The sequence below is a fragment of the Trematomus bernacchii genome, unplaced genomic scaffold, assembly GCF_902827165.1.
Source record: "Trematomus bernacchii unplaced genomic scaffold, fTreBer1.1, whole genome shotgun sequence".
NCBI classification, from domain to species: domain Eukaryota; kingdom Metazoa; phylum Chordata; class Actinopteri; order Perciformes; family Nototheniidae; genus Trematomus; species Trematomus bernacchii.
Genome location: NW_022987567.1, coordinates 8,909,620 through 8,922,275, shown reverse-complemented (window position 1 = coordinate 8,922,275; position 12,656 = coordinate 8,909,620). Strand labels below are relative to the sequence as shown.

Genomic DNA, 12,656 nt, shown 5'->3' with positions numbered 1-12,656 from the left:
AACACGTTTAGCAATTAAACCAACTATGGCAAGGTTTACAAAATAAACATTCAATTACTAGGGAAGAAATAAAAGGGCATATAATAGTCTATTGACTTGACAAATATGTATGGTGTATATCTTGGCATATAATGTGTGCTACTGTTGGTGTTTTCAGCTAGCTAGCAATGTTGTAACTGTCAGCTAACCAAGTGTGATGTGACACACTGATATATGCAAAGAAAAATAAAGACATATCTTTTGGAATTGGTCATCGAAACCGAAATTCAAAGTTCCACTACAGCAGGAACATTAGTGCCACACGTTAGTCACCCAAACAGCAATACAAAAAATGTACCCACCACTTCGGTTACAATCTAAAGTCATTTCTTAAGAACCCTGCCGCAATGAAATTAAGCAGACTAGATCTTGTTTGTGGTACTTTATTCAATACCAATATATATTTTCTAAAATGTCAGTGCTATGATGGAGGCAACATTTATGCACATGTTTTTTTTGTAAGTACTATAATATTGTATAATTTAAAGTAAAAATATCACCACTATCCAAAGAGTGACAGATATGAAAATAATGCTCCTAAGAGGCGAGCGATACTAAATAAAAACTTTCCACTGTGAAACCGTCTGCTCTAGTATAGTTTGGGACGGTGGATCAGGTCTATCACGTTGGTCTGTCTCACTTTCAGGATCGGACTCCGGTTCAAACATATACGGCTGTACCGACGCCATTGTAAAACTGATGTTCCGCTCAGAGCCGAAAAAAGCACTGTGGTAGACATGGGCGGAGCCTCTCTGGTGGTTGACTAATCAGAACAGAGTGGCCGAGCTGACCAATCGGAGCACACTGGGGTCACAGGGAGGGGGGAGAGAGTGAATACACATACTTTACAGAGATGCTGTATGAGAAACCTATGTGAGTTTGGAAAATTGCACAATATAAATCTATATCAGTAGAAATGGCCAAGACATGGGCCCTTTAAATCATGTTATCATGTTATAGTAGGCCTACCTTACATGAACCTGTTTGAAACTTTAATGACCCCATGATGTGATTATTTATATCATAAAACCTTTAACAACTATATTTAGATGTTCATAAATATCTACATTTATGTATAAATACATGTGTAGCAGTTAGACAAACATAATTAATAGATGATCTCATTATTACCTATTTTATATGTACTAAAAAATAACAATAAAGTTTACTAAGCCCCCTTTTTGTTTTAATGTATTAATTAGACAAAATGATTTGTGCTTAAAGTCATATACTGTTGTGTCCCAAACGGATAGACTAGGTTATTAATTAATTTGCCTAATAGTTGCTTAAAATGCTACAATAACATTTGGCAATTCGTTTTTAATCTGCCATGTACGTGTCTCTCAGCCACTGTAGTGTCGTGCAGGGGGCGTGTCGTGTACTTGCTGCGGCTGCAGCTGGACAATATTATTGTATTTTTCCGAAATAAGGTCCCATGGAGGTCCCCCGGAAAGGGTGGGACTTCGCCTCTCTATACATGCAAAGATAATACATGTTTGAATCCTCATGTGATCTATGTCAAGATAAAAACAAAGATAACGGTAACAAACACTGCAACTTCATCGTGTCATGTAGCTAGGTAGGCTAGCTCCCTGTTAGCACATCAGCTGACACACCGTACTTAAGGCTAACAGTTAGTTAGCATATCCAGCTAGCTCCATTATCTGACAAGGTGGAAAACAGACAGAAGTGTAGAAGTACTCAAATCTTGTTCTTGAGTAAAAGTAGAAGTACTCATATCTTGTACTTGAGTAAAAGTAGAAGTACTCAGATCTTGTACTTGAGTAAAAGTAGAAGTACCAGAGTGTAGGAATACTCTGTTAAAGTAAAAGTCCTGCATTCAAAATGTTCCTCAAGTGAAAGTATAAAAGTATTATCATCAAAATATAGTTAAAGTAGCGACAGTAAAAGTAGTCATTGTGCAGATTGGTCCATTTCAGAATAATGTATATGATATGTTTTATAATGATTGATCATGAAAGTGTTCTCAAAGCTGGTAAAGGTGCAGCTAGTTTGAATGACTTTGTATACTGCAGGGTAGCTTGTGAATTTACTCCAGGTGGAACTAAAGTCTGATTTAACACTTGATTATATTTCACATCATTCATCCACATCTATGAAGTAACTAAAGGGATTAAATACATGTAGTGGAGGAAAAGTACACCATTTACACATGGTACAGACAAACTTCCACCATTGTTTGTGTCTGTGTATTGCACATCTTGTTTTATTTTGTAAGTGTTATTAATTCCTTCTTTAAACCTTCCCATCCTATAGTGTCTATAACTCACTCAAACTAACAGCATGTGTTCTGGCTGACAATGAACGTACAGAATGCTGCCCCCATAAATAAATACATTTCTGTTAATGTATCGTACGTTGACATTGTAGTACTCAGCATACATCAGATATTAAACTGGTTCTCACCTCCTGTCTCATTTCAGAATACAGGAATTCAAAGTAGCGTTGAGTGAAGAGAACATCAATCTGGAGACGCTGAGGGAGCTGTGCTTCAGCGGTAACTTTAACATCTTAATGTTTATTTATCTGAGTATTTCATTGTTCTGTATTTGACCATCCTTTTCTCTATTCAACCCAGGAATCCCGTTTGAAGGAGGCATACGAGCCCTTTGTTGGAAAGTAAATACACCGTTGTGCACCACATGCAATAATATGATTAACCTCTCGTTCTTTTAGCTGCTATTCAACTCTCTGTAGATTTGGGGACTAGCACCAGGGGCGGATCTAGTCAAATATTCATGTGGTGGCAAGAGGGTGGCAGGAGATTTTGAGGGGTGGCATCCCCTGGCAGAAGTATATGCTGATTTAATCACAGTCATATCAATCAATGTTAACTTGGAAAGCCACAATATTTATATTTTAACTCAAGTCAAAGTCAGCTTTATTGTCAATAATTCTACATGTTGTACATCCAGAAATATCGTTTCCCGCAGTCCTACAGTGTGACATATATACATCAAACAAAAAGGGCCTAGATAAACATGGTATACATTAAACAAAACAAAGGGCCTAGATAACCGGGGGATACAGTTTAAAATGTTAATAATATAATTTAAGTGTTCAAAGTACAGTTTCAATAACATAGGTGACATTATTGTGGCACATCAGTAAAGCCTTACATATAAATATATAAGGTGGCAAACATCATTTAATGAATTTGAACTGAATGAGTTTGTTTCACTCTTAGACCAGCAGGGGTACCAAATCTATGCAGACTGCTGCAATAAGTACAGTGTGAATGTGGAGCTAAAGCGAAGTCCAGACATTAACCAGTTCAAGAGGAAATACAGAGAAATTATTTTATCGAGGTACAGGGATGGGGAAGGTGTTTGACTATGTGTATATGTGTGAGTATGTAGGTGTGTATATGTATATGTGCATATATGTGTATGTATATATGTCAATCAACAGGTAAAGCAGAATAATAATAACAACAATAATGAATAATTATTATTATTGCAGATTAGATTATAAATAAATCATTTAGGGACAAGGGGGTGAGATTAAATATGTTATACTTCTTCTCACTCCTTTTCGAACACTAGATGTGGGACTGTTTATGTTGCTAATGCTGTTGTTGTAAATATCATTTTTTGTTTTGATTTCTCTTACATGACTATCCACTGCAACATTTGTTTTGTTTTGTAATTATTTATTTTACTTGTTCGAAATAAAATGAATCAATCAATCAAGTACATGAATTAACTGCCTCATCGATGTTTGTCTGAATGAATATGATACTATTAACAATCATATTATTCCTATCAGCTGTCAATCACTGTTATGATTCACATATTCATTTATTATTGAATAAAATATATTTTTTGGAGGAGTTAATGATGAATGTTCCTCAAGATGCTTGCTCACCCTCCTTCAAATTTGAAGTAATTACTATCATATATCAAAATGCTAAAGTTCAAAGGAACGACTTTATTGCAAAGTTACAACCTTGACTTGACATCAGAAAGAACAAACATTAAGGAAGTGACTAACTGCATCTGTTAGGGTTTGAAGTGTATTCAGCTAAAACATATACATCGCTTCAGTTATTATCCAGTGGAAAGCCCTTACCTACTGTCCTAGTTAAATCAAAGTGGTTACTTTTGTTTGGCTGGGCAGTGTAGTTTTACACACCGTCTTATTTGACTTTCTCAGGATGTTTTTTGGGGGCAGACCCCCACAAAGAAAAATAAATATATACACACATACAAGGTCAACATCTTAACAGTTGTTTATGCTCATCCGTGAGCAGAGCATCAAGTTGGCATGCCGATAACAGGATTTAGAAAAGCTTGTCCATGCTTTCATCTTCAGTAGCCTCGACTACTGCAATAGTGTCTTCACAGGGCTGACAAAAAAATCCATCAGAAAGCTGCTGCTCACTAACATGAAAAGAGTGGATCACATCAGTCCGGTTCTGAAATCTTTACACTGGCTTCCAGTCGATCAAAGAATTGATTTTAAAATACTATTGCTAGTTTTTATATCAGGGGGTCACAGGTTCAAACCCTACTGCAGTCAGCATGTCGTTGTGTCCCTGGGCAAGACACTTCACCCCAAATACCTCCTGTGGGGATTGTCCACAGTATTGAGTATGTGAAGTCGCTTTGGATAAAAGCGTCTAATAAGTGACATGTAATGTAATGTATATAAACGATCTCCTGCACAACTATGAACCATCAAGGATTCTCAGGTCCTCTGGGTCGGGTCTGCTCTCTGTTCCAAGAATAAGAACTAAACATGGAAAAGCAGCGTTTAGCTATTATGCCCCCACAATCTGGAACAAACTGCCTGAATCATGTCCGCTGAAACACTTCCTATTTTCAAAACCAGACTAAAAACATATCTATTTTCCGCTGCTTTTAATTGAACTGTTCATACACTGCAGTATGCCTTTTATTCATGTGTTCTGTACCTGCTGTGTTTTATTTATTTCATTATCTTTGCTTTTTATGCCTGTTTTTAAATGCCATTTAATGTGTTTTTGCTGTATTTATTCTTAAATGTCTTTTGGTTATTATTTTGTAAAGCACTTTGAATAGTCGCGTATTGAAAGGTGCTATATAAATAAAATGGCCTTGCCTATAACAGCTGAATGCGACGATTACCATGTTGTTCAGCAAAGCGCCTCACAAACTGAGTAAGATCCAAAGCTTTAGTGCGTTTTGATTCAATGCTGAGTACAGCCAACCTTGACAGTCTCTTGTCATTGTAGACCGCAAATACCTCATCCCTTCCTTCTACTTGGGTCCGGATCATAGGTCCGGATGCTTCTCGTAATGTGCCGTCCCGTTCAAATGAAATCGCCGCCAATCACATTTCCTCGCTCGCGCCAGGGCCGGGGGAGGGGTGACAAGATCGCGTCTTGTGCTGCATTCACTTGCACTCGGACATTAGAGATTTTCTCTCACAAATGCCACAACTTTTCTTTCAAAGCAAAGGGGGGAGGGGAGTTAATTCTAAACTGTTGAGTAAAACGTTTTACACGAACTATGGAGAAATGTCACCAACATTTGAATATATATAAATTATGAATAAATAAAATGCCTACATTTAGCAAGGAATTTTTCTGAGGCAGCTGCAACCCCGTAGAACCGCCACGGACTAGCACCGCCATTACACTACAAATTGTGCACTAAATAATTGAAAAGGTTGTAATGAAATTTACTGAAAGCATGTTCCTTAAACTCTAAAGATGTTAAAGTTGGGGTTTTCTATGAGATTTGCTCATAATTAGTCAGTTGGATTTATAATTCTTTACAGCTCGAACTGAGCTTCGTTATAACGCAGACTTAAGGTATTACTCAATGAAATGTTTTTATAGTCAAATCTCAGTTACACATTTGTCTGAGGGGGTTTTACATACAACCCCATCATTCAATTAAGAGTTAAAAATCCCCCCCCCAAAAGAAAACTCACTATTAAATTGTAAACCTTTATTATGATGATCACATACAGAGTCAGTGTGGACTTACTCTACACTGGGGCTTGACTGGGAACAGCAGAGTTGGTTATGATATCATTGCAAGATTTAGGAGGATTGTAGATTTCTTTAGACATACTGTAAATGTAAATTGGCAATTTTACCCTGCAACAAATATCTCAGGCAAAATACAACAACTAGTTACATGGTCTGGGTTAAAAAAAAAAATATTTCCATAAGACTGAAGGATTTGGCTAAATGGTTTCAGAGTGTGACTGTTCTATCTACCTCTCGATCAGACATTATGGGAGTTTTTTTTTCTCAAAAAGCAGAGGTAAGTAGAACATGTTGAAACTGGATCAAAGAGCATGTACGAGTTTATCTGGAGAGTCTTTTGTGTGTCCACTAGGCGACGATTTCATCTGCTTGCAATGGCTACCCGGATAACAATAAAAAAAAAAACACTCACCTATTTCAAGTGTGACTCACAAGGCCTGAGGCTGTTTATTATCAAAATCAAATCAAAGTCAAAGTATTATGGCGCTCTGTCACCGTGAATGGAGCTTGCTGGGAAAACACAACTTTTACTTAGTCCATATCAACACAATTATATTTATACCACTGTTTTTAAGCCAGCGGGAAGAATGCTTATTCGTATCCGCCATCGCGACTGCCTCTGTTGTCTCTGTAGCCGCCGCCGCCGCCACCTCCTCCCACCACCTCGTGAGTATCCGCCGCTGCCTCCGCCGCCGGATCTGTAGCCACCGCCGCTGCCGCCACCGGAACGACTGTCGGATCCGTAGCTTGATCTGTCTCCGCCATAGCTTCTTTCTCCTCCTCCGCCGCCGCCATAGCTTCTGTCTCCTCCTCCGCCGCCGCCATAGCTTCTATCTCCTCCGCCGCCGCCGCCATAGCTTCTATCTCCTCCACCGCCGCCATAGCTTCTCTCACCGCCATATCCGCCTCTTCCACGCCCGCCTCTTGATCCTCCGCCGCCCCTAGGACCACCGCCTTTTCCTGCCTCGTCGACGCGGATTGACCGGCCATCGAGGGAGGTTCCGTTCATGCCGTCCATTGCGTCTTTGGCATCCTCGGCGTTGTCGTACTTCACGAAGCCGAAACCGCGGGAATTCCCGGTCTCTCTGTCTCTGATCACGTCCACCTTCTCGATGGTTCCATACTTGGAGAAGGCCGCAGACAGAGATTCTTCGTTGGTGTCGAAGCTGAGGCCGCCGATGAAGAGTTTACCTTCGTCCGACATGTTGTTTAAGTCGTTTTGGGCTTTTCAGTAGTAGGAGACTATTGAATCTGAAGAGCAGACGCTGCAGGAGGAGGCACGGGTTCTGGTCGTACAAACGGCTTAGAAATGACCGCATGGAAGAGGCGCATGGATCTTTAAGGCCGCAGTGAGAGGCAATATCCGGTGACGGTACCACGTGGGTTCCGCCCAGTGTAAGCCCCGCCTCTTTCTGAGAAAAAGCCGCAATTAAATTATAATGTTAGATGGCACTGTTATGTTAAAGAGGTACGGGGAGGTTTTCATAGGACTTAAGGTGTTATTTATCTGTTTTTTATCCATTTAATGTTATTGTGAGGGCTTTAGAATGTGAACTATGAGTATTGTCTGATCCTCACTTGGCAACAGAAAGGTGGCGGTAATGCGCCATTAAGCTGGATGCAAACAGCCATACAACTCGAGAAAGAAGAAGAAGAAGCCCCGTGAGAAGTGAACGTGAACACGTGTTTATAACAGACTGTTTCCAACAATACTCACAAAATGAATCATATTTCACATGACACATATCTTCCATACACTGTGGCATTAACATGGCATTTTTTAGACGGATAAATCAGGGGAAATGGGTCTTTCTTCGAGACAAATGTGTCTTATCGACCAGCTCTCGCGAGATTTCATAACAAAGCCTTTACGTTCGTCAAACTGTGTTGACATTTTCAATCTAACGTTGCCCAACGTTTACAAAAACGCCCTTGCTTTCTGCCTTTTGTATTGTACACATGTTTGTTATCTTCCCTGATATATTAATTTAGTTATTTACAATATAAATACATTAGACTGAGCTCACAGGAGACAGGAAATTATCTTTGCTTGTCTTTCACGGGGCCATCAAGTGTTGAGATTAGGAACTGCATACACTTATATAAAGTATTTAAATATACATGAACATAACATCATATTTTATCATGATATTAACTCGAAACTGTTCAAATCATGGGCACTCATACACATTTAAAAAAAGGGGGAAAATACAGATAATAGGTGACATACATTCGAATAAAAATGATGCATAAACAGTTCATTTGTATTGCATTTTTATTCATTTAATTTCAAAGGTTTAATGTCACAACTACAGAATATGAACTACTCAATTCATCCAGAGTTATATTTTTAAATTGGTGCCATATTGCTGTAGTTCTTGGTTGAAGTGTCCGGTTTTATTTTGGAGTCTTTTCTTATGGATGGATTTTTTTTTATCACAAATACAAAAATGGTTTAATCTCCTAATTCACAGAAAATACAAGGATACTCCAATCTCTTCTAAGGTATTTGCTTTATTGTATATCATTTATGTTTATATATATATATTTAAATTCCAGCAACATCCAGCTTTTCCTACGTCAGTAGAATGAACCCATGGGCGTGTTGCCTTTAAGTGCTCACAGTAAAGTAGATGTTTACAGCACGGTCACTTCAGAAAATGACTGAATGACCTATTTATCACATACAATACTTTAAAATACAGCTTTTAATGGCAATAAAGCCGAAAAATGAGCTGTGCATCTCAAAATCTTGACTGGATGTGGTCTGGTTGATATCATCGATACTAATGTAACAATGAAGTGCAAATATCAGCATGTTTGGAAATATATGTTTCGAAGAATTAGTAAACTAACATATATTCCAGATTCAGCAACACTTATTGTTCACTCGGTTTCTGGAATGTTTACACAATACCACAGTTAATGGAAAATCGCGAATCTTGTTGTCTTTATCTTATTGTCTTGCGCTTGCAATTGAAATGTACGACATTTTGTTGGACTTGAAGGCATCATACTTAATGCACCAAACAACAGTCTTACATTGGGGAAAGAGACGTCTGTAAATCAGCGTATGATTTAGTTTAGACTTAATAAACTACCCAGCACTAACAATTGTATTGCCTGCATTTAAATCGTTAGGGGCTAAAAGTTGTAAAATGCGTTACAAACTGAATCCAGAGGTTTTTTTCTCTCTCCATTCACTGAACTGAGCAGAGAGCGGAAGATGGGAGGCGGGGCTTAAGGGAAAACTCCAATGCGCATGCCCAGTAAGCATGATCCGGGTACTTAATCCTACAGTTGCTCCATTTTGGGCTTCGAGAAAGCATTCGCCATTTGTTCTATGAATTTATGTATTGTAGAATCACGACCAATCGTTTAACCGTTTTTTTTTTTAGGTATTAGTAAAACAAGTAGAAACGGGATTTTCTTTTGTTGTTTCAATCTCTCAATGTTTCCTTTTCATTGGTGGGTGGGTCTCCAGTGCCTGCTTGCTTCTGATTGGCTAGTGTGTCCCATGTTTGAGCTGTTCAGAAATAAGACACTCCTGCTACCTTTGATGAGGGATACACAAATGTTTGACCATAAATTCTTCATGAGACTGATACTGTTGCACTCAGTACTAGTTAGAATACTACCAACAAAACAATGAAGTACTTTAACTGTACTTTTTTAGTAATCCTCTGTCAAAGTCCCCCTTTGAGTACAACAACAAGCTACCTCTCTTTGATGAGGGATAAACATATATATTGCCATAAGTTCCTCATAAGACTGATATAGTTGGAATCAGTTGGAATTAGACAACTATCACACATACTATGAAATACTTTTACTGTGTACTTTGTGAGTAATCCTCTGTCAAAGTCCCCTCCTGAATCAGAATACCTTTATTAGAGCCAAAGACAGCTTGAGTTCATGAATGCCTGTCTTTCTGCTATGTGTGAATGAGACTGATCCTGTTGGACTGGTTAGACTACTACCAAAATAACTATGATGTACTTTTACTGTGTACTGGTTGAGTAATCCTCTGTCAGTCCCCAGCTAATTCTCCCATCTTTGATGCCATAAGTTCTTCATGAGACTGACACTGTTGGCTAGTAAGACTACTCCAACGAGTACTATGAAGTACTTTTACTGTGTACTTTGTGAGTAAACCTCTGTCAAAGTCCCCTCCTGAGTACAAGAATGCATGTTTTCGTAATATTCTCTTCATGAGACGGATATTGTTGGACGTTTTAAGAGAATAAGGTAGACACATGATATCAACACAAATCAACAAATATTCTGCTATGTTTGAACCTCAGGGCAGGGATATTTAAATATGAATTATTCAACATGACTTTGGTGGGCTTTGTTGAGATAAGATGAGGTCAAAGTGAAGTATGAAAGTACCAAAATATGGTCATCCTGAAATAATGCATTAACAAGATTGGTAATGACCTCATGGGATGCTTTCCCGTGTTGACTAAACGAGCAAAACATTCCGGTTTTAACATATATTCCACCTTTTCATTTTATACACAAATCTCGCTTTCTCACAATGTCCTCAGTATTTATTGCTTTTATTAATGAATACACATGTATTACATTTTGCAAACATGAAAAAATCCATCAGTTTTACACATTTTTAAACACCTTAATTCCTGAATGACAACTTCTCTGTTTTCTGTTCATAATGCCCTCTTTTGAATTCATGTAATGAACACTGTGCCTGTGGCGACTGCGACTGCGAGGCAGTACGGTCATCTTTCAACCAGAAGGTTATGGGTTCGATCCCAGCCCGTGCAGCCAACATGTCGATGTATCCTTGGGCAAGATACTTAATCCTGAGTTGCTCCCGATGGCATGGCCAACGGTGTGTGAATGTTAGTTCCTAGAGTAAGGTACACTGCTCTGTATGAATGGGTGTGAATGACATGTAGTATGTGAAGCGCTTTGAGGGGTCGTAAAGACTGGATAAAGCACTATATAAGTACAGTCCATTTCATGATGTATGGAAATAATTGTTTAATAAAGTTGAAAAAAAACACCAACTTTACTCAACTCTTCTTCAGACTGTGTTTCATCAGAACATGCATCACATACAGCAAACAAAAAATACAATGTTTTTGCTTTACGAACATGTGCGGGTCCTATTCAAGCGTTTTTGTCTCATGTATTGGAGCGATTTTGCAAAAACGTTGAGTTCATTCTTCCATCCGTTGATATGAGGTTTAACTTTCAAATATTAACATTTATGAATAAAACGTCTACTCAACAAAATCAAGTTGTTTAACAGAAAGTCCACGTTGTTATCCTTCTGTCATCCTAGGGCGGGTGGTGGCTCAGTCTATAGGGACTTGGCCTGGGAACCGGTTCGAGTCTCGGAACGACCAAGTGACTACCGAGGTGCCCCTGAGCAAGACGCTGTCCCTACACTGCTCCCCGAGCGCCGACCTAATGGCTGCTCACTGCTCCTAACACTAGGATGGGTCAAATGCAGAGATCGTCCGGCAGTGGCTCAGTCAGTAGGGGCTTGGACTGTGAGCTGTAGGGTCGCTGGTTCAAGTCCCCGACCAGACCTAAATATTGGGTGTGAACTGCTACTTGGAGAGGTCCTAGTTTATCTCCTGCCCTGCCGTGGTCTCCCCCCCCCCCCCCCCCCCACTGCTCCCCGGGCGCTGTACAATAGCTGCCCACTGCTCCTAGTACTAGGATGGGTTAAAAGCAGAGAACAAATGTCACTGTGTGTGCTGTGTGCTCTGTGTGACCATTCTATCTATCTATCTTCATAAGTACTGTGGCTTTAATCGACATCACAGTTATAGGCTGTATTAATATACCTTTACATTGAAGCCAGCTCTGAAACATGAGCCAACATATATTAGAGACTGTATATGTTCTACAGTCTCAATATCTTTCTTGCAGAATCCACATGAATTGTTATCCAAATTAAATCTTACATGTAAGAAGTGGTTGGATGGATAAATATCAAATATTAGCGGCTAAAGGCATACATTCAACAACATCACTTAAAATACATTAAAAGTTAGGGAAAAGAAGGTGGATGAACTCAAGATTATAGCAGGCTTAACCAAGCTAAACACAAAACTGGCAATGAATAAACCATAAGTAAGTATATGACAGTGTTAGATGGTTCCACAATGAAAATGATCTATTTCACAGACTCAAATTAAGTACCATATATCTTCAGAATATATACTGCCATACTTCAGAAGGACCGAATCACTCGAGTATGAATGAAGACTCAGGTGTTGGCACTGTTTGTAAAATAAAAAGTCAAAATGGAAAAAGAACATTTCAAAAAGAACATCTCATGTAAGTAAGGAAATCAAATTATCAAAAGCTAATGATTGTAATATCTTTCAGACAAACACGTTTATTTCAAGGTAGGTAAACACATAGGAGGAATGTGACTTGGTGTCGTGGTGCATACATAAAGGTAAAACAAAGTATATTAAATGTCACTTCTTTGGCTTTAGGAAGGATAGGATAAGTTAAATATATGTTGAACAGTAGAACCGCCCATGCTGTCACTGGATGTGTCACAGGACTACAGTGTTGTTGTGAAGACGGAAGTGAGAGGAGGACTTCCCTCTGGACAATTCTTCATTTG

At 38.9% G+C, this 12,656-nt stretch overlaps 1 protein-coding gene and 1 long non-coding RNA gene across 2 annotated transcripts; one reads left to right on the top strand and one right to left on the bottom strand.

The window, feature by feature from the left end:
• Positions 1–1,493: 1,493 nt before the first annotated feature.
• Positions 1,494–2,793, top strand: LOC117478785. The gene is made up of 3 exons (XR_004555504.1): positions 1,494–1,580; positions 2,484–2,557; positions 2,639–2,793. It is a non-coding gene; the product is annotated as an uncharacterized LOC117478785 (long non-coding RNA).
• A 3,188-nt stretch (positions 2,794–5,981) lies between these two features.
• On the bottom strand, positions 5,982–7,385 carry LOC117478783 (cold-inducible RNA-binding protein A-like). Its single transcript, XM_034125688.1, has one exon. The coding sequence runs from the start codon at positions 7,242–7,244 to the stop codon at positions 6,597–6,599; it is 648 nt and encodes a 215-aa protein (XP_033981579.1). The 5' UTR covers positions 7,245–7,385; the 3' UTR covers positions 5,982–6,596.
• Between the last annotated feature and the right edge of the window lie 5,271 nt (positions 7,386–12,656).